Source organism: Narcine bancroftii, chromosome 8 (assembly GCF_036971445.1).
Source record: "Narcine bancroftii isolate sNarBan1 chromosome 8, sNarBan1.hap1, whole genome shotgun sequence".
Classification (NCBI taxonomy): Eukaryota; Metazoa; Chordata; class Chondrichthyes; order Torpediniformes; family Narcinidae; genus Narcine; species Narcine bancroftii.
Genome location: NC_091476.1, coordinates 167,324,191 through 167,342,540, shown reverse-complemented (window position 1 = coordinate 167,342,540; position 18,350 = coordinate 167,324,191). Strand labels below are relative to the sequence as shown.

The following is an 18,350-nucleotide window of genomic DNA, read 5'->3' as shown; positions in this document are numbered from 1 at the left end:
GATCAGTGTTGCTGGTTTGGCAGATTTTCTGGTCCATTGGATTTTATTTCTGTTCTCTTTCAACTCTCTTTTAATTCACTGTGCTTTTAAGATTTTACAATATATTCAATTTTCCAGTGATCCATATCTGGAGGAAGTAGAATCTGGTTTTCTCACTCAGCCTGCATTTTGAAATCCCCCCTAATTATTGTAACTATGCCCTTTTCACATGCCTTCTCTGTCTCCCTCTGTAGTTCCAATGTCACTCCCTATATACAACTCCCATCAAGGTCTTTTTACTCTTAAAGTTTATTAATTCTACCCACAGGGATTCTATATCTTCAGATCCAATATCTCCTCTCTTCTAAGATTTAATACTGATGGCCATAATGTCATAATTTCATACCTGCCAACTTCTACCTATGATATTAGATCATCAACCTTCTTTCTTATTCTATGGACATTTAAATACAAGACCTTCAGTGTTGTGTTCATCACCCTTTTCAAATTTGTTTCCAAAATACCCTCAATGAAATCCTTAATCTTACACATCCACTATTGTCCAATTGACTGCATTCCTCACAATCTCATGACACAGTGCATCCTCTTGTGTATCTTCTGCCCTATTCAGTGCCCTCTCATTCCAGTTCCTATCCCCCCTGCCAAACTAGTTTAAACCCTTCCCAACATCTCTGACAAACCTTCCTGCCAGGATATTATTGCCCCTCCCATTCAGGTGCAACCTATCTTTTTTGTACAGATCATATCTTCCCCAAAAGAGATCCCAATGATCCACAAATATGAGCCCTTAAACCCTGCACCAACTCTTCAGCCACACATTCATCTGCCATAACTTCCTATTCCTGGCCTTACTGGTGCATACACTGGCAGCAAACTAGACATTACCACTTTTGAGGTCCTGTCTTTTAGCTTCCTTCCTAACTCCCTATATTCCCTATTCAGGACCTCATCCCTTTCCTATCTATGTCATTGGTAGTAACGTGGACTACAATATTTGGCTGCTCACCCTCCTGCTTGAGAATGTTGTGGACTCAATCTGAAATGTTGCTGACCCTGGGAGGCAACATACCATCTGCAAGTCTCAATCTTGTTCACGGTACCTCTTATCTGTTCTCTTAACTATTGAATCCTCAATCACTATAGCTCTTCTCTTCCCCCCTTTGCCAAAGGGCCAGACTCTTGTGTCAGAGACCTGACCACTATGATGTCCTTGGTACATCATCCCCCCAACAGAATCCAAAACAGTTTACTTAGTGTTGAGAGAAAAGGCTACTGGGGTCCTCTATATTGACTGTCTAATGCCCTTTCCTTTCCTAACATTCACCCAGTTACTGCCTCTTGCTTCTTGGGTGTGACTGTCTACTTGTAGCTTTTATTTAATAGCACCCCTCTGCCTACCGGATGATCCAGAGTTCATCCAATTCCATCTCCAGTTCCCTTACGCAGTCTGTAAGGAGGTGCAGCTGGATGTACGTCTTGCAGATGTAGACATTAGGAACACTTGTGTAGTCCCAAATTTCCTACATCTTGCATTTGGAGCATACCGCTGCCCCGGCTATCATCGTCAGTAGCTATTATGGGTTACCTCACCTTACCTGTACCTGTAGCATGTCCTCAGCCTCTGCTCACTGAAACCTCTTGAGCCAAAGTCTCTAATACACCACTCCTTCACTGGGCCACTCACACACTGGTCACTCCAACAAAACCTGCTCTGCTTGTGCTTGCTTGACTTTTACTTGTTCCATTTAATGAATCGTGATTTGATTGGTCCACTAAAGTGTGAAGCCCCACAAGTGTTCTTTTTTAATTTCTTCTCCCCAACATGTGTGTAACTCTCTCTCCTTGCAATTCATTTGGTTCAACTGAAGCAGTGAGCCTCACAAATGCTTCATTTTAAAACTCTCTCTCTCCTTGCAAATCCATTGATCCACTCATGAGCCAGGTGCCAGACTCTCAGAATTTCCAACAGTGGATTATCAAGGTTTTATGTTAACTGCAAAGTGACCGAACTGCTGGCATTTTAACTATAAAACTGCAAGCATTGGCTTTGTACATAAATCATGAGATCAATATTTACCTGTGGTCAGACAATTTCCATTTGATTGGTTGGAAGTTCAAACACCTGAGAAAGTAGTGTTGCTAAAATGGTTGTAAAATGATTCAAAGGTCAGTTTTTAGATTATATTGATTCCTAATCTCATTGCTGCTTGGCAAATGAAGTGAATCCCTTTCCTTTAATTCCTCCAATCATTCTTGCTGCCCTTCCTCAAAAGTATGTTAAGCAAGATGTTCTGCTTAACTTTCCGTCAAATGGGCCTTATGCTTTTGATAACAGTTGCCTTTTTATAGCTGTATCTCAGAGATATCTTTTTTGCATTACCACCCATTCTGAAAAGGACACTTATCTTTGTCGACCTTGAGCACCTTTTGGTACCTTGCCCAAGTCACATTTCTGTGCTTGAAAACTGAGAGAGTTCAACTTTGCAGAACAACGATAAACAGTTAATAGCATTCCCTTAATCTTCTTAAATAAATCAAGTTTGCTAAGGAGCAATCCAAAAATTGTAAAGCAGACCATAGATTAAACTAGCATCATTGATGGCATGGGGAATTCATTGCATTTGAGAAGATAGCATGAAAGCAATTGCCTCAGCCAATGTACAAACAGAAAACTGGGAGAAAAAGGCAGCAATTGTTTTAGTTTGATGGCCTTTCATGGAATGTTGCTAATTTAATTTTTCCATCACATCAGGCCAAGGTAGGATGACCCAAACGGAATGGCTAAATTACTGAACTTCACTTGTAATCAGAAAACCTTGGAGTCCATTTTGTACAAGTTTGCTGAAGGTTAGCCTAACAGTGAGAGCAGATTCACTGGTAAGTTCAGTGAAGCTAGATGAATATAGGGTTTGAAAGTCCTCGGAAAGTGGCCAATTTTGCTCAGAATTATGGCATTTCTCCATGGAACTGCCTCTACTTTCATCCTTGTGGCGGCTCGAGAAAGGGGTTTCCTGACTTCAGTCTGACATCAGCATGCTCTCAGCACTTAGACTAGATAAACTATCCAGGCCAACCTCTACCAGGGTAAATTGTAGTCATTTATATATTTTAAATCAATCGCCTTTATGTGTTTTATTATTTTTATTGACTCGCTGATATTTAATCATTCTTTTAAATGATTTTGCATGTCAGAAATGTTCAGAATGTTATAGCTCTCGACAGAATTGACCAACTGTATAGCTGAGGTAAGTGGCTGAGAAAATTGTTGATGTTGTGTGGGTGCATATTCTCCTCCCCTACCCATCTGTTGACATTGCAAAGCACAACTTTTACCCAGGACCTTGCCATTTAGGTTCAAGATCAAGATTCAAGATTCAATATAGTGTTATTGTAATAAAACAGTGTCATATTACATGAAATTGCTTTGCTTGCTGTCAAGCAGACAGATTCACCACCAACAGAAATTGCCTGAAGTGCCTCTTACAGCCAGAGAAAGAGAAGCAAAAGATGTCCGTAGATTTGTCTCCAGAACTTCTGCAACTTCCGCAGCCCCACAGAGTCCAATCTAATCCATTGGCAACCAGGGTTCCAAATCTGAACCGCCAACATGGTCAGGAATCTTTCAGCATCTTCGGCACCCCCTCTCACCCTGATTTTGAAACCCTTCAGATAGTATCGAACCAATCTGCAGCAGTCTGCAGCCTTCGTTTGTTTCTCACATCGAGTCGCCAGCAGCGGCTGCAGCCGTGGTCACCATCCCCGTGGGTCTTCCCCTTCTCAGGCGGGGGATGGTCTCCCAATTTTCTGGTGCATTCCACTAGTCCTCCGCTCCCCTGAACTCTGCAACCACTCGTGGCTGCTTTCGATCAGAGATGTCACCATCCTGGGTGCAGACTGCGCATTCGTGGAATCTTAATGAAAGCTCTAGTTAGCTCCTTTAAGGGGCTATTTGAAGCCTGTGCAGAGATGATGGCTGTTGACTGGGCAGCTGGACCCCCATGGGAGTGCTGTTTCTCTGCTCCTTGCTCCCCGCGAGTCTGCACCAGCGGCAAGTGCTGCCATTGTAATGATTCCAAGAGCACCTGCAAGGGTTCAGGTCAATTTAGAAAATGAGCACAGAGAGGTAACCTGGAAAAGTAAATATCATCCACATCTACATGCTCATGCATTGTGTTAGTCTCACAATGCTGGATGCTTAATCTGGATAGGAAATATCTAATCAATTCTGGTATGATGGACACTTACTCAAACTTAACAGCATTTCAAAAGTCACTTTGAACATTTAATGCTGTGGAATATTAACTTTCTGTTGAAGATTTATAACCCAGAGCAAAACTTTAAAATATTTTACTTTTTTAACTTTGAATGTGCTAACATTTTGCCCATAAATTGGCTGCTTTCCAAGATGTGCCCCTTATAATGTTTACACTTTGTGAATTCTAAAATAATTTGATTGTGCATTGAGCTCATGAAAATGTATGTCCCCGCCTCTACTTCCTCAGGGGTTTGCTGAGGTTTGGTATGACATGAGAAACCTTGGAAAATTTCTACAGAGGGGTGGTGGAAAGTCTGCTGTCCACAGCCTGGTCTAATATGGGAACTCCAATACCCCTGTGCATAAAGCCCTCCAAAATGTAGTGGACATAGCCTAGGACATCACAGGCAAAACTCTCCCCACTATTAAGTACATCTACTGGGAACACTGCCATTGAAGGGCAGCATGAATCATCAAAGTCCCACACCACCCAGCACATGCTCTATTCTCACTGCTGCCATCAGGAAAGAGATATAGGTGTCACAAGACTCACACCACCAAGTTCAAGAACAGCTGCTACCCCTCCACCATCAGACTCCTCAATGACAAACTCAATCAGAGACTCATTCAAGGATTCTTACTTGTCCTTTTTATTGATTTTCTTTTGTTCTCTCTGTATTGCAGAGTCAGTTTGTTTACATTTGTTCTCTGTTTACAGTTCTTTTATTTGTTTACATGTTTATGCTGTGTACAGTTTATTTTTTGCACAACCAATTGGTGCTAATTCTGCCATGCCCACAGGAAAAAGGAATCTAAAGGTTGTATGTGATGTCATGTAAGTACTCTGACAATAAATCTGAAATCTGATTCTAAATCTGCAATCTGATGCTTTTTGTTTGACTCCAAGTAATATTAGAATACAAAACATCATTCAGATGAGGTTATTTTAAGGTAGTATTTGGTACCGAACACAAATAAGTATCAAGGGTATTCAAGAGATCATGGGCATTTAAGGTTGGGTAGAGTGAGCTGTCTCAACAACTGTTGCACAATAGCACTTGCATCTACTGAGATGAAATGCTTTGAGAGGTTAGTCATGGCTAGAATGAACACAAACCTAAGTAAAGGACTGGACCCACTGCAATTCACAGACACAGTATCACTGGCTCTCCACTCAGCTCTGGATTACCTAGAAAGCAGCAATTCATAAATATGGCTGCTCTTCATGGACTACAGCTCAGCCTTCCACACCATTGTTCCCTCAGTGGTGCTCAACAAGCTCCAAACCCTGGAGCTGGATCCCTGACTTCCTCATTGAAGATCGCAGTCAGTATGAATTGGAAACAACGCCTCCTGATTACTGACGACCAACATGGGTGCACCTCCAGGTTGAGTGCTTCGCCCACTACTCTACTCACTATAGTGTAAACACCCATGGCTGTATGGCTGGGTACAATTTGATGTCACAGATGTCAGCAGAATTACAAACAATAATGATCAAACATACAGGAAGGAGATAGATCAGCTAGTTGAATGGTGTCACACCAACATCCTTGCCCTCAATGGACTTCAGGAGGAAGTAAGGAGGACACGAACCAATCCTTATTGAAGGATTAACAGTGGAGAGGGTCAAGAACTTCAAATTCCTGGGGGTGTCAACATCTCCAAGAATCTGTCCTGGTCCCTACATTTCGATGTAATCATGAAGAAGGTTTGCCAGTGGCTATAAATTGTGAGATGTTTGCGGAGATTAGGTATATCACCGAAGACTCTTGAAAACTTCCAATGGTGTACCATGAAGAGCATTCTGGCTAGTTTCATTACTGTCTGGTGCAGAGATGCCAATGTGCAGGAAAATAAAAGAATTCCAGACTTCAGTCCATTGAAGACATCTAACAAGAAGCAGGGTCTTAAGAAAACAGCCTATTTCCTCAAGGACCCCCACCACTGAGGCCGTGCCTTCTTCACCCAGCTACCATCAGTACAGAAACCTGAAGATGAGCACTCAATGGCAACAAGGTCAGCAACTCTCCCTCTGCCATCAGAACAATGAACCACAGACACTGTCTTACTTTGTCCTTTTCTTGCACTACTCTTTATTTATTTTGTAAGGTGGTTTACATGATGTTTCCACAAAACAACAAATTTTGTGACTTCTGATTCTGAAGTCTTTGATATAGCAGTCACAGCTTTGGTTAAAGCTATTGCATTTTAGATGATCATTGCTTATTTCAGAAATAAGCAATGTTTTTACAAATAAAATTGAGCACATTGCAGAAAAAAATACTATGGAAAGAAAGTATGCTTGAAAATTTATAAGAATCTTTGAAATGATTGAATAGTTTTATGTGCACCTTTTGATAGTATCTGGAACACCTTTTTATCAAAATATTAGAAGCAGGTAGACTTATATCAGTGCAATATGTACATGATGGGAAGTTTAATAATCTTTTATACTTATATTTACATTCACTATCATGCTTTTTAATGCTTTTGAAAAACTGGCAAAATTTTGCTCAGATAATGACACTTGAAATCCATATTTTGTTGATGTGGTCCTAGCTATTTCTTCTTGGATATTTGTCAAATTGGATTATTTATCTCTTCTCTTCATGCCAGTTCTAATCTCTTCTGACTATTGCAATTCCATCCAAAATTCTGGGATTCTTTTTTCAGCACACATTTGTTCTTAGCTGCAGAATACTAAATAAAGATGGTGCTTGCATTGCAGAGCTGATGGTGCAAGTTTGAGAGCCATCAACTCATAATGCTGTTCTCAGTATATCCAGGTGCATGGGAAAGATATGGTATTATGATCGGCTTCAATTCCCTCTTCAAAATGAGCCTGTGAGGCAATTGTTGCGCATTGGGAGCATCAAACTCTGATTGAATTTCCAACTCAATGCTCTTCTGGGGAATAAAAAAATCTCAGACAAACAATCGATCTTGTTTTCCTTCCGAATGGTCAGCACAATTGGAAGGAAAGCTGCCCTTCTCAGAAAGTTACATTCCGATTTATTTTCACTGCCGTTGATTACATTGAAAAATAGTCCCAATTTTAGACGATCTCATTACATTGTGTGGACTCCAAAAGTCTTATAATATTATCGATAATGACCTTTGGAAGAAATGTGCACATATTTTTCCATTGGATTGCAAGTTGTAAGTTGTTATAAATATCAATCAAATATTCAATTGAGTAATGAAAATTCATTGTCAGATAAATGAGAACAATGGACAGAAGCAGTAATATTCTCACGATGTAGTCACATCGATAAATGAGAAACAAACTACAATAGTATGAAATATATTCTCACAAAATGAAACACGAGAAAGATAATAAATAATAAAATATAGATCTTAATATTCATAGCTCCATTTAGTGCAAGAGAAAAATTATGGTGTTTCAATAACACAGACAGGTCTTTTGGTGATCTCTGATGAGTTAATGGTGACCGTTAAGGTAGAACGGGGAGCTGTTGGATGAAAATTTCTCTTGAACCTAAAGGAGTTGGACCACAGGCTTCTGGATTCTCTGCCTGTAGATAGCAGCAAGAGGAGGTTATGACCAGGTAATGGCGATCCCTTCTGCTATTGGCTGGCTTCTTGAGACACCACTTCATATGGACATCTTCAGTGGATGGGAGGTCGATGCACTTGATGGACTTCTGTAGAAATAACTTGCAGTTGCGAAATGCCCAAATCCTTATGTGCAGACTATGAGGCTCTTTGTATCATCTCCTTTTGAACCAAGTTCTCTTTGTGGACCAAGATAGCTGATTTTCTCCCATAATAGTAATGTGGCATCACAGATGAGCACAGCAGAACTGGGGAAGTTACCCATCCTTGCTGATCACTTTAAGTATTTACTCATGAAAAGTTTTTGCCATTCATTTAGACCTGCTTGACTGAGGTTATATGATGGCTGTCCTCCATATGATTTTTCTTGGACTCCAGCCCTTTAAGTACTATTTTAGGAATGCTATATCTCAACAGAGGAATCACAGGTTAGAGGAGGTAACAGTTCCTTGCAGAATTTGGAAGAAGAGCATGTCCCAAACAATCTTTGTTCCCCTCAGTCTATAATCACCAGATCATTTGATCATCAATCACGGGACTGTTTCTGGGAACTTTTGGGGAGCAAATTGGCTGTCGTGTTTCGTGCATCACAGATGAAAGCTGACTTTGGAAATATTTCATTGGTTGTCACAAAGATCTTCAGAAAGAACTGAGGCTGGACTTGTACACTCTCTACAATCAAGATTTTATTTATTTTAAAACAATTAAGTGGAGTAAATAAATATTTTAGCTGAAGTGGACTCCATTTGTTAAGTATATGTAATTAAGTTTGACTTAAATATGTTTTATGTGTGATATTTTAGATTTGATAACTTTTTTTTATTAGTATTTTTACTTGTTATTTTTCTTTTTGTTTGTGAGTTTTTTTATATATATAATATTAACTTCATTAATTCTTCACTCTTTATTTTGGGGGGGAAGGGTGGATTTTTTTTAATATATAAATTTTTTTTTTAGTGGCCGTATATGTGGGGGGGAGGGTTAGACTAATTTAAGTTAGGTTATTAATGTTGTGTTGTAATAATTACTTTATTTTTCATTTTTCTTTAAATGTAATTTTTTCTGTTTTATTCATGTGATAAAATCTTTAAATAAAGTTTAAAAAAAAAGATAATATACCACTTTTTAGCAGTCTGCAGAATTTATCTAATGTGCAGAAAATGATGAGTCATTTGGCTGAGTGGGGTGGGTTTACAAAACTCAGAAGTGAAAAGAAAGTGTTCCCAGCACATTGGATTTCATGGAATTTTGACATGTCTCTTGAAAGGAGGGTGTCAGAGTCTTCATCTCATTTGCTCTTCCAACAGAGAGTTCAGTGAGGGCAACACTATGACTACCAATTTGGTCAGAACAAATTGTATTTCCAGTCATGTGCAGTTGAGTCGTTGGGGCATAACCTCAAAGTTTTACATTTTTAACAACTTGCGTTCCCATTCCTTGGCTCCAGTACAAGATTTAAATCATTGAGAAGCAAAGGAAAAAATATATAACTTTCTAAATCTAAGAATTAAATCCTGAGATGTACACATTTGTGAAGAAAATACATATTTTCTGCAATGGAAGAGTGAAACTGAGTATTGACAAATATAACAACATAAAATTTTACATTAATAATTGATTCTTTCATTTGCTCCTAATTGTGAATCACATTTATCACTTAGAATGAATCTGCATTAATACAGGGTTGGAATGTCCTCCTTGATGCTCTGGCATTGCTTCCCTGCAGCTCGTCGATTCTGCATGCATGTCCACATCAACCTCCTCTGTATTATATTTATAGTTTCAGGGATCAGTATGAACTATTGTGTGGCATGACATTGATACTTTGTTGAGAGTCTTCCGTCCTCAATGAAGATGTTCAATTCTCTCTGCACCCTTAACAGAAGTAACAATAAAACGATGATGGAATCAAAACCTTCTCGCCACTGATTGCCCATGGTTCAGCATGGAAATTAGGTGGTGGCGAGGTCCAGACCCAGCAAAGTTCTCGTGTTTATTTGTATGTCTCACGAAGTTGACATTTTTTTAATACTTAAATTAAAATAAAACCACTGATCAAACATATTACAATATTTCAAACTTAATCCAAATACATGTGGTAGTTTATGAAAAAGAAAAAAAGAGAGTAAAAAAAGACAAAAGAAAGAAAAACCTCCTATAAATCCCCCCCTTCGTCCAACCCCCTGCAAATTAAATTTAAAAAAAAAGAAAAAGGAGAGGGACAAGAAAACCACAACAGCAGAACTTCATTTTCCGATACTTTTAAACATACAAATATTTATAGAGGCCTATAAGAGAGGGATACATTCAAGATTCATTTAAATATGAATACCAACAATTTGTAAATATGGGCTCCATAATTAGGGGTGTATTATAGACCACCAAATGGGGAACGCGAATTAGAGGAACAAATTAATAGGGAGATAGCAGATATTTGTAATAAGCACAGGGTAGTGATTGTGGGGGATTTTAATTTTCCGAATATTGATTGGGAGACCCATTCCGTGAAAGGGCTGGATTGGTTGGAGTTTGTAAAATGTGTGCAGAATAGCTCTTTACATCAATACGTGGAGGTACCAACTAGAGAGGGAGCTGTGTTGGATTTACCGTTGGGGAATGAGATGGATCAGGTGACAGAGGTAAGTGTGTGGGAGCATTTCGGGTCCAGTGATCAAGGTAATTATGGAAAAGGATAGGTCTGGGCCCAGAGTTGAGGTTTTTGAGTGGAAAAAAGCTAGGTTTGAGGAGATGCGAAAGGATTTACAAGGGGTGGATTGGGACAATTTGTTTTCTGGGAAGGATGTAATAGAGAAATGGAGGGTCTTTTAAAGGAGAGATTTTAAGAGTAGAATATCTTTATAAACCTGTTAGGTTGAACGGTAAGGTCAAAAGTTTGAGAGAGCCGTGGTTCTCAAGGGATATTGGAAACTTGGTTCGATAAAAAGAGGGAGTACTACAATAAATATAAGAAACAGGGAAAAAAGGAGATGTTTGGGTACTATATTGAATGTAAAAAGAATCTTAAAGAAATTTGAAAAGCTAAAAGGTGGTTATAGCAAGCATGGTGAAAATAAATCCAAAGGGTTTCTACAAATATGTAAATAGCAAAAGGAAAGTGAGAGACAAAATTGGTCCAATAGAGAATCAGAAAGGACAAATGTGCATGGAGCCAAAAGAGATGGGGGAGGTCTTGAACAATTTATTTTCCTCAGTATTTACTGAGGAGAAGGATGTTGAACTGTGCAGGGTAAAGGAAGCAAAGGGGGTATGGAGACTATAGTGTTTAAACAAACAAAGGTGGATAAGTCTCCAGGTCCTGACAGGATGTTCCCCAGGACCTTGAGAGAAGTTAGTGAGGAAATAGCTGAGACTCTGGCAGTGATTTTTCAAATGTCATTAGAGATGGGTATAGTGCCGGAGGATGGCGTGTTGCGCATGTTGTTCCTTTGTTTAAAAATGGTTTGAGGAGCAAGCCTAGCAATTACCAGCCTGTAAGTTTGACGTCTGTGGTAGGTAAATTGATAGAAAGCATTCTTAGAGATAGTATATAAAAATATATGGAGGGACAGGGTCTGATCAGGGATACTCAACACGGATTTGGGCATGGAAGATTGTGTTTGACCAATCTTGTTGAATTTTTTTGAAGAGGTGACTAGGAATGTTGATGAGGGTAGAGCAGTGGATGTTGTCTATATGGACTTCAGTAAGGCTTTTGATAAGGTTCAGCATGGGAGGTTAGTTAGGAAGGCTAAGTCCTTGGGTATTAATTTGGAGATTGTCAAATAGGTTGAAGAGTGGCTGGAAGGAAGGTGCCAGAGAGTAATAGTAGATAATTGTTTGTCAGGATGGAGGCCGGTGACAAGCGGTGTACCTCAGGGTTCAGTATTGGGACCGTTGCTGTTTGTCATATATATTAATGATCTGGATGATGGGGTGGTAAATGGATTAGTAAATATGCAGATGATCCTAAAATAGGGGGAATTGTGGATGATGAAGAGGGTTTTCAAAGATTGCAGAGGGATTTAAATTGCTTAGAGGAGTGGGCAGAAAGATGGCAGATGGAGTTTAATGCTGATAAGTGTGAGGTGCTTAATTTTGGAAAGAATAATCAAAGCAAGACATATGTGGTAAATGGGAGGGCGTTGTAGAATGTAGTGGAGCAGAAAGATCTAGGAATAATGGTGCATTGTTCCCTGAAGGTAGGAGCGCATGTGGATAAGGTGGTGAAGAAGGCCTTTAGTATGCTTACCTATATAAATCAGTGCATAGAATATAGGAGTTGGGAAGTAATGATGAAACTGTACAAGGCATTAGTGAGGCCAAATTTAGACTACTGTGTGCAGTTTTGGTCACCGATTTATAGGAAGAAAATTAACAAGCTCTTTGGCCACTTCACAAGCTACTGTGCTTTAAGTACAAAGTAATACTATGTATATAGAAATTCATCTGTGTATCTCTTTAATTTCAAAGGAAATTAATTTCTGGCTATTTTTTCCAAAATGGGTTCTTCTGACTGTGAGAAGGCTATTTAGCCTCCGCAGCCTGTTCCAATATTCATAGATGGCCAGAAACTTACCTGCACTGAATTCGCCCATCGTTATTGAATGAAGATCTACCGGGACCAATGCCTGAAGAGGGCACACAAAATCAGTGAACCGGTGCGGACTCGAAAGGCCAACATGGCCTGTTTCCGCTCCGTAAATGGTTATATGGTTAAGATAGAGAGAGTGCAGAGAAGATTTACAAAAATGTTGCCTGGGTTTCAGCATCTGGAATACAAGGAGATTGAGCAAATTAAGTCTTTATTCCTTGAAACTTAGAAGGCTGAGAGGGGATTTGAGAGAGCTGTTTAAGATAATGAGAGGGACAGATAGAGTTAATGTGGAAAGGCTTTTCCCATTGAGAGTAGGAGAGATGGATACAAGAGGTCATGGGTTGAGAGCTGACAGGCAAAGTTTAGGGGTAATATGAGGGGTAAACGTCTTTACTCAGAGAGTGGTTACTGTGTGGAATGGGCTTCTGGGAAAGGTAGTAGAGGCAGGATCCATTTGTCATTTAAGAAAGAGTTGGATAAGTATATGGATGGGAGGTGGATGGAGGGATATGGGCAGAGTGCTGGTAAGTGGGATTAGAGAAGGGTACTTGGATCAGTGCAGACTAGAAGGGCCAAATTGGCCTGTTTCCATGCTGTAATTGTAATATAGTTATATGGTTATATTTTACAAAATGTATGATACTACTCAAGAAGTTGATATTGTTACATTATCAGAAGAAGCCAAATGAGGGAAATTACTGTCACTAACCTCAGCACAGTTGGTGCAGAATAAAATATTTAGGCGGCAAAATAAAGTTTACGCAAGAAAACCAAGACATTGGACCATTGGACATGGGTATTGTGCATGGCGTAATGTTGGAAATCAGGACCAAAACATGAAATAGCAATATCCTTGCTTTTGAGGAATTATTATTGTGCGTTTCTCCACTTTAAAAATGTTACTGTATAATCTGATGCGTGTTTCACTGATGCAGTCACTATTTATGGCCATGAAGGAAATGAGGGAGAATGGGAGAGATTGTAGAAAATAGAAGTGAGAAAGGCATAGCAGAACTCTGTTCTCTCAGGAAAATTCCCCTTTCCCCAACTCAGAAGCAATCTGAAGGTATCTAATACCCACAGGCAAGGTCAAAGTGTCCGTGAACCACAGTTGTCCGGTCATAATTGTCTTGATCTTCACAGACAAATGCTGTCATCAACTTTTTAATCCAATTAAAAAAAATCACAATAAGAGCTTTTGAGCATAAAGATGATATCCTGATTTGGAAATTAGGGGTAGGGGAGAGGGAGGGTTTCTTTAATTCACTCATAGTCATTGCTTTCAGTGGAGCGTACTCCATGTTTCATTGTCTTATTTATCAAGGTTGTAAGCCTTGACCTTTTGATCTTGTTTTTGTTGTTAAATGATTAAAATTAACCAGGCCATTGATAACATCTGTGGAAAATCTGATGGACAAATGAATCCTGCATTAAGATGAATAACGCTCATAAGTGCTGGATCCAGTTTCCTGATTGATGGGGTCAGAAACGGGCACAATCTTTGGAAGACAGGCACATTTTCCTTTTTATACATTGGTTTGCACACAAAACATTGGCATAAACAAGTCCAATTATTGTTTCTGGTCAGGTGACCTAATGTTACAACCTTTTGTCCAACTGAAATATTTAACAAGAAAAATTATGTATACTTTTATTTCCACACACAAAATGATGCTCCATTATTTGCATGTATATTTCACAATAGAAGTGGAAAAGTTAAAATCCCACACTATTTGACATTTCAAAATTAAATTTGTTTCAGGACAGAACTGTGGTGATACATTAAATGGACCTAATGGAACAATAGACAGCCCAGGCTTTCCATATGGGTATCCAAATTATGCCAACTGTTCCTGGACCATCATCACTGAAGAACGGAATAGAATACAATTGGCATTCCAGTCATTTGCCTTGGAGGAAGACTTCGATGTTTTATCCATTTACGATGGTCAATTGCAGCAGGAAAACTTAAGGACAAGGTACCTTGTTTGCATATTAAATGTCTTCAACTAAAGTTAAACCTACTTTTCTTTGTTGATGAAAGTGAGCTTCAAAACTTCCTGAAATTTGCTTTGGAAAATACTAGAACAATGATCTCTTGTTGCTTTGTCAAGTTAAAATAATGGCATGTGAGTACATTGCTTACAATGCCACATGCATTGACTTCGACCAAATTTAAAATTAAGAGTGTTGAAAAGATGAACTATGTTTTATGAACTTGGCACCCTCAGCTAGAACAGAGTTGACTCTGTCCACTTGCTCTTCTCAATTGTGTGGTTGTACGAGTATTGACTTGCTAGACTGCTTGTGGATGAATCTTCCTCCCCGTACCTGATGCAATGTAGAAATAAACTTGACCTTTACTTTACAGAAGCATAGTTTGAGGTTCCTAAAGACGTCAGCCACTGCAGTAGTGTGGCATTTTAATTCCTCATTACAAGTTATCATGTTGCCCTTTCCGGTTGAGAATGACAACTGGGCTTTAGTTAATCTTTGGCCTTTTCAACCCAAAAAGACTGATCTAAAGTTATCTAAATTTGCAGAATTAATTAAAACAAAACTGTACCTCAACGTCTTGGTTGGGTTCTCAAGCAAAATGATCACATTTCTCAAGCAAAATGTTCAAGATCATTATCTGCAGGTATCTCAAGTGGAGCTCCCTGCACAAATGACCCTCGCAGTTTCTTGATTTCTCTTAATTTGGGAACTTTCCAGGTCCTGGAAAGTTGGTTCTCTAATTTCTCACATTATTCAGTCTGTAAGAGATGACAGGATGGTAGAATTTGGAGCAATCTGCTATAGCTGTCTCTGCCTTCACCATCCCCTGTCCTCACCTGACTGCACCTGCCCTTCTTTTAAATATCTCCTTGTTTATTTCCAACTGTCACTCACCTGCATCTGTCTCCCAACTCAATTCCTCTCCCTCCCTCACCTGCCTCCATTTGTCCATTCTTCTTCATTATTCCTTGTTTCACCAATCACCTGTTGGCCCCTCATTCATGCCTCCCTGTCTCTTCTTTATTACTGGCTATCCTCCCTTTCCACTGTCAGACCTGATGTAGAGACTCAACCTGACAGGTCAATAATTCCTTCTCCCACCCACTACGTCACACCCCGACAGCTGTTGCTCAACTGCCTGAGTTTCTTCACAAGTTTATTGTTTGCACTAATTAAAATGTTTTGGTCATGATCCAGCGCACAGTACATTTTAACTGTTGTTGAACACATGTGAAGTCGTACTAAATAATTTCTTGGTTGATAGTTCATAAGTCATTTGTTTAATTAGGCTGCAGTTGTGACTTTCACTGATCTTTTAGTTTTTGGTTTATTCAACATTCCACACCACAAAACTAAGACACCGCCGAGGATGAAAAATAATGTTTTGATTTTCCATTAAACCAGGTATTATTTCCCACTGTGTTGACTCCTATCTCTTGGAAAAGAATTGATATCTTTGCTGTGTGATGGTCAGTTAATGATTCATTCTATTGTAGTTTGAAATGCATAAATGACATGGGGAATATCTTCTAGCATTGTTAGGTATTTGGAGATTTATTCAATTGATTGTAATGGTTAGTCAATAACAGTTACTGAAGACCTGCACTCCAGAACGAGTAAGGCTTCTTGCCCATTCTAGAACAGAATCTACCTGGCAATGTGGAAAATTGCCCAGAATGCTGAATAGAAAGAGCAGGACAAATGTAATCCAGCTCATTGCTGTTCTCGGTCATCTGCAAGGTGACAGAAGATATCATCGACAACTCGAACTTGTCAGTTGTCTGCTCGTGCGTGGGTTATACTTCGTCTGCTCAACTTCAGATTTCATCAAGGACTTGGTCCAAACACAGACTAATTGGAGGTGAAGTGACACTGACTACCTTTATAATCAGGCATATTTAATCGAACGTAGCACTGTGTCAAGTAGCAGGAATGTGACAGCAGACATATTTACATCAAAAGAGAGTGAAATTACCAATGATATTACCATAATTGAGTCAACAACCACTGACCAGAATTTCAGCTGGAGCAGCAACATGAAAATTGTGGCTATGAGAGTGGGTTAGAAGCTCGGTATCCTGTGGAAAGTGACTCACCTTCTTGTCACTCCTAGGCCTTCTTCACCATTTATGAAGCCCAAGTTGGGGTTACAATTAAATATTCTCCCTGTATCTTGATGAGGGTAACTCTAAAATGGTCAAGAAGCACCACTTCATCCAGGACAAAGCAGCCCTTTTGCCTGATATTCATTCCACCACCCTGAACACTTACTCCCTCCATAAGTAATGTCTTCAGTGCATACTGTCTGCAAATGGCAATCTAATTACTTACTTATCTCATCTGATCCAACTGCAGCTTCCAAACCCACAACGTCTCCTATCAAGACGGACAAGGACATGTGATCAACCCCAAAATCAAAGACCACACTGACTTGGAGGCAGAAACAAGAGAGCAGAATATTATTTAAATAGCGTTAAGCTAGGGAGCGGGGAAATGCAAAGGGATGTGGGCGTACTTGTTCACCAGTCATTGAAAACTAGCATGCAGGTTCAGCAAGCGGTGAAGAAGGCGAATGGTATGTTGACTTTCATAAAGAGGGGATTGGAGTATAGGAGTAGAGAAGCCCTCCTGCAGTTGTACAGGACCCAGGTGAAACCTCACCTGGAGTATTGCGTCCATTTCTGGTCCCTATATTTAAACAAGGACATACTTGCTATAGAGGAGGTGCAGTACAGGTTTACAAGGTTAGTTCCCAGGATGGCAGGATTGTCATATGCGGATAGGTTAAAAAGACTTGGACTATATACGATGGAGTTTAGAAGGATGATTGAGGTATTTAGGATTATCAAAGGGCTTGACAGGGTGAAATCAGAGCACATGTTCCCAATGATGGGAGAGACTAGGACTAGAGGCATAGTTTAAGAAGAAAGGGAAGGCCATTTAACACAGAAATGAGGAGAAATCTTTTTACCGAGAGAGTTATGGGTCTGTGGAATACATTGGTAGTGGGGGCGGATTCATTGGATAGATTTAAGAGAGAGTTGGATAAGGCTCTTGTGGGCAGGGGAGTTAAGGGTTATGGGGATAAGGCTGGGATTGGTTATTGAAAGGGAAAGATCAGCCATGATCTGATAAACAGCGGTCTGACTCGAAGGGCCAATTGGCCTACTCCAGCACCTATTGTCTATTGTCTATATCAATGATGCTTCATCATCACTGAACATAAATTGTGGAACTCCCAACAGCATTGTGAAGTATTTAACCAAAAGCATTGCAGAAGTGCAAGGAATTGACTTACCACAGCTTCTGAAAGACAATTAGGGATGGAAAATTATTGCTGGCCTTGCCAGAGAATGCTCAGATCCTAAAAAAAACCCAGAAATCTCCAGTATAATGAGCCAACTCTTATGCAAAAGACATTCACACACACATTTCCGATAATTCTGCACTGATGGAAAATTAAGTCTGAACAATAGGGTGCAAAGAGAAAGTACTACATTTCGAGTGTTTAATTATGAATAATTTTCTTTTCTTTTGAAGTTCGTTTATTGTTATATTATAACTGGTACAGTGAGAAAGGTTCTTCAACCAGCAGTTTCATCATTCAACTCTAACGTGCGCTCAATCCCACAAAGTAGGAGAGCGAAAGCACAATCAGCATGGAGTTTTACGGTGAACGGATTAATGCGCAAGGGCAGCATGAGATCATTATTGTGAGGTTCATTCAGGAGCCTGATGGATGTGGAGAAAAATCTCTCTCTGAGCCAGTTCGTGATCAATTTCACGTTCTGAGCTTTCTCCCTAATGGGAGGGGAGCGTAGAGTATGTCAGTGTATTGGCTGCCTTTCCTAGGCAGTAGGAGTTGTACATACAGCTGATAGAAAGGATGGGGGTTTGTATAATATTTTGAGCTCCACTCACCAT

General features: G+C 39.6%; 1 protein-coding gene across 1 annotated transcript in view; it reads left to right on the top strand.

Annotated features, from left to right (window-relative positions):
* The first annotated feature begins 13,397 nt into the window (after positions 1-13,397).
* Positions 13,398-18,350, top strand: part of LOC138742142 (CUB and sushi domain-containing protein 2-like) — a 938,722-nt gene continuing 933,769 nt past the window's right edge. The window contains exons 1-2 of the mRNA XM_069896325.1: positions 13,398-13,494; positions 14,191-14,407. Coding sequence (XP_069752426.1) covers positions 13,398-13,494; positions 14,191-14,407 — 314 coding nt within the window. The remainder of the gene's footprint in view (positions 13,495-14,190; positions 14,408-18,350) is intronic.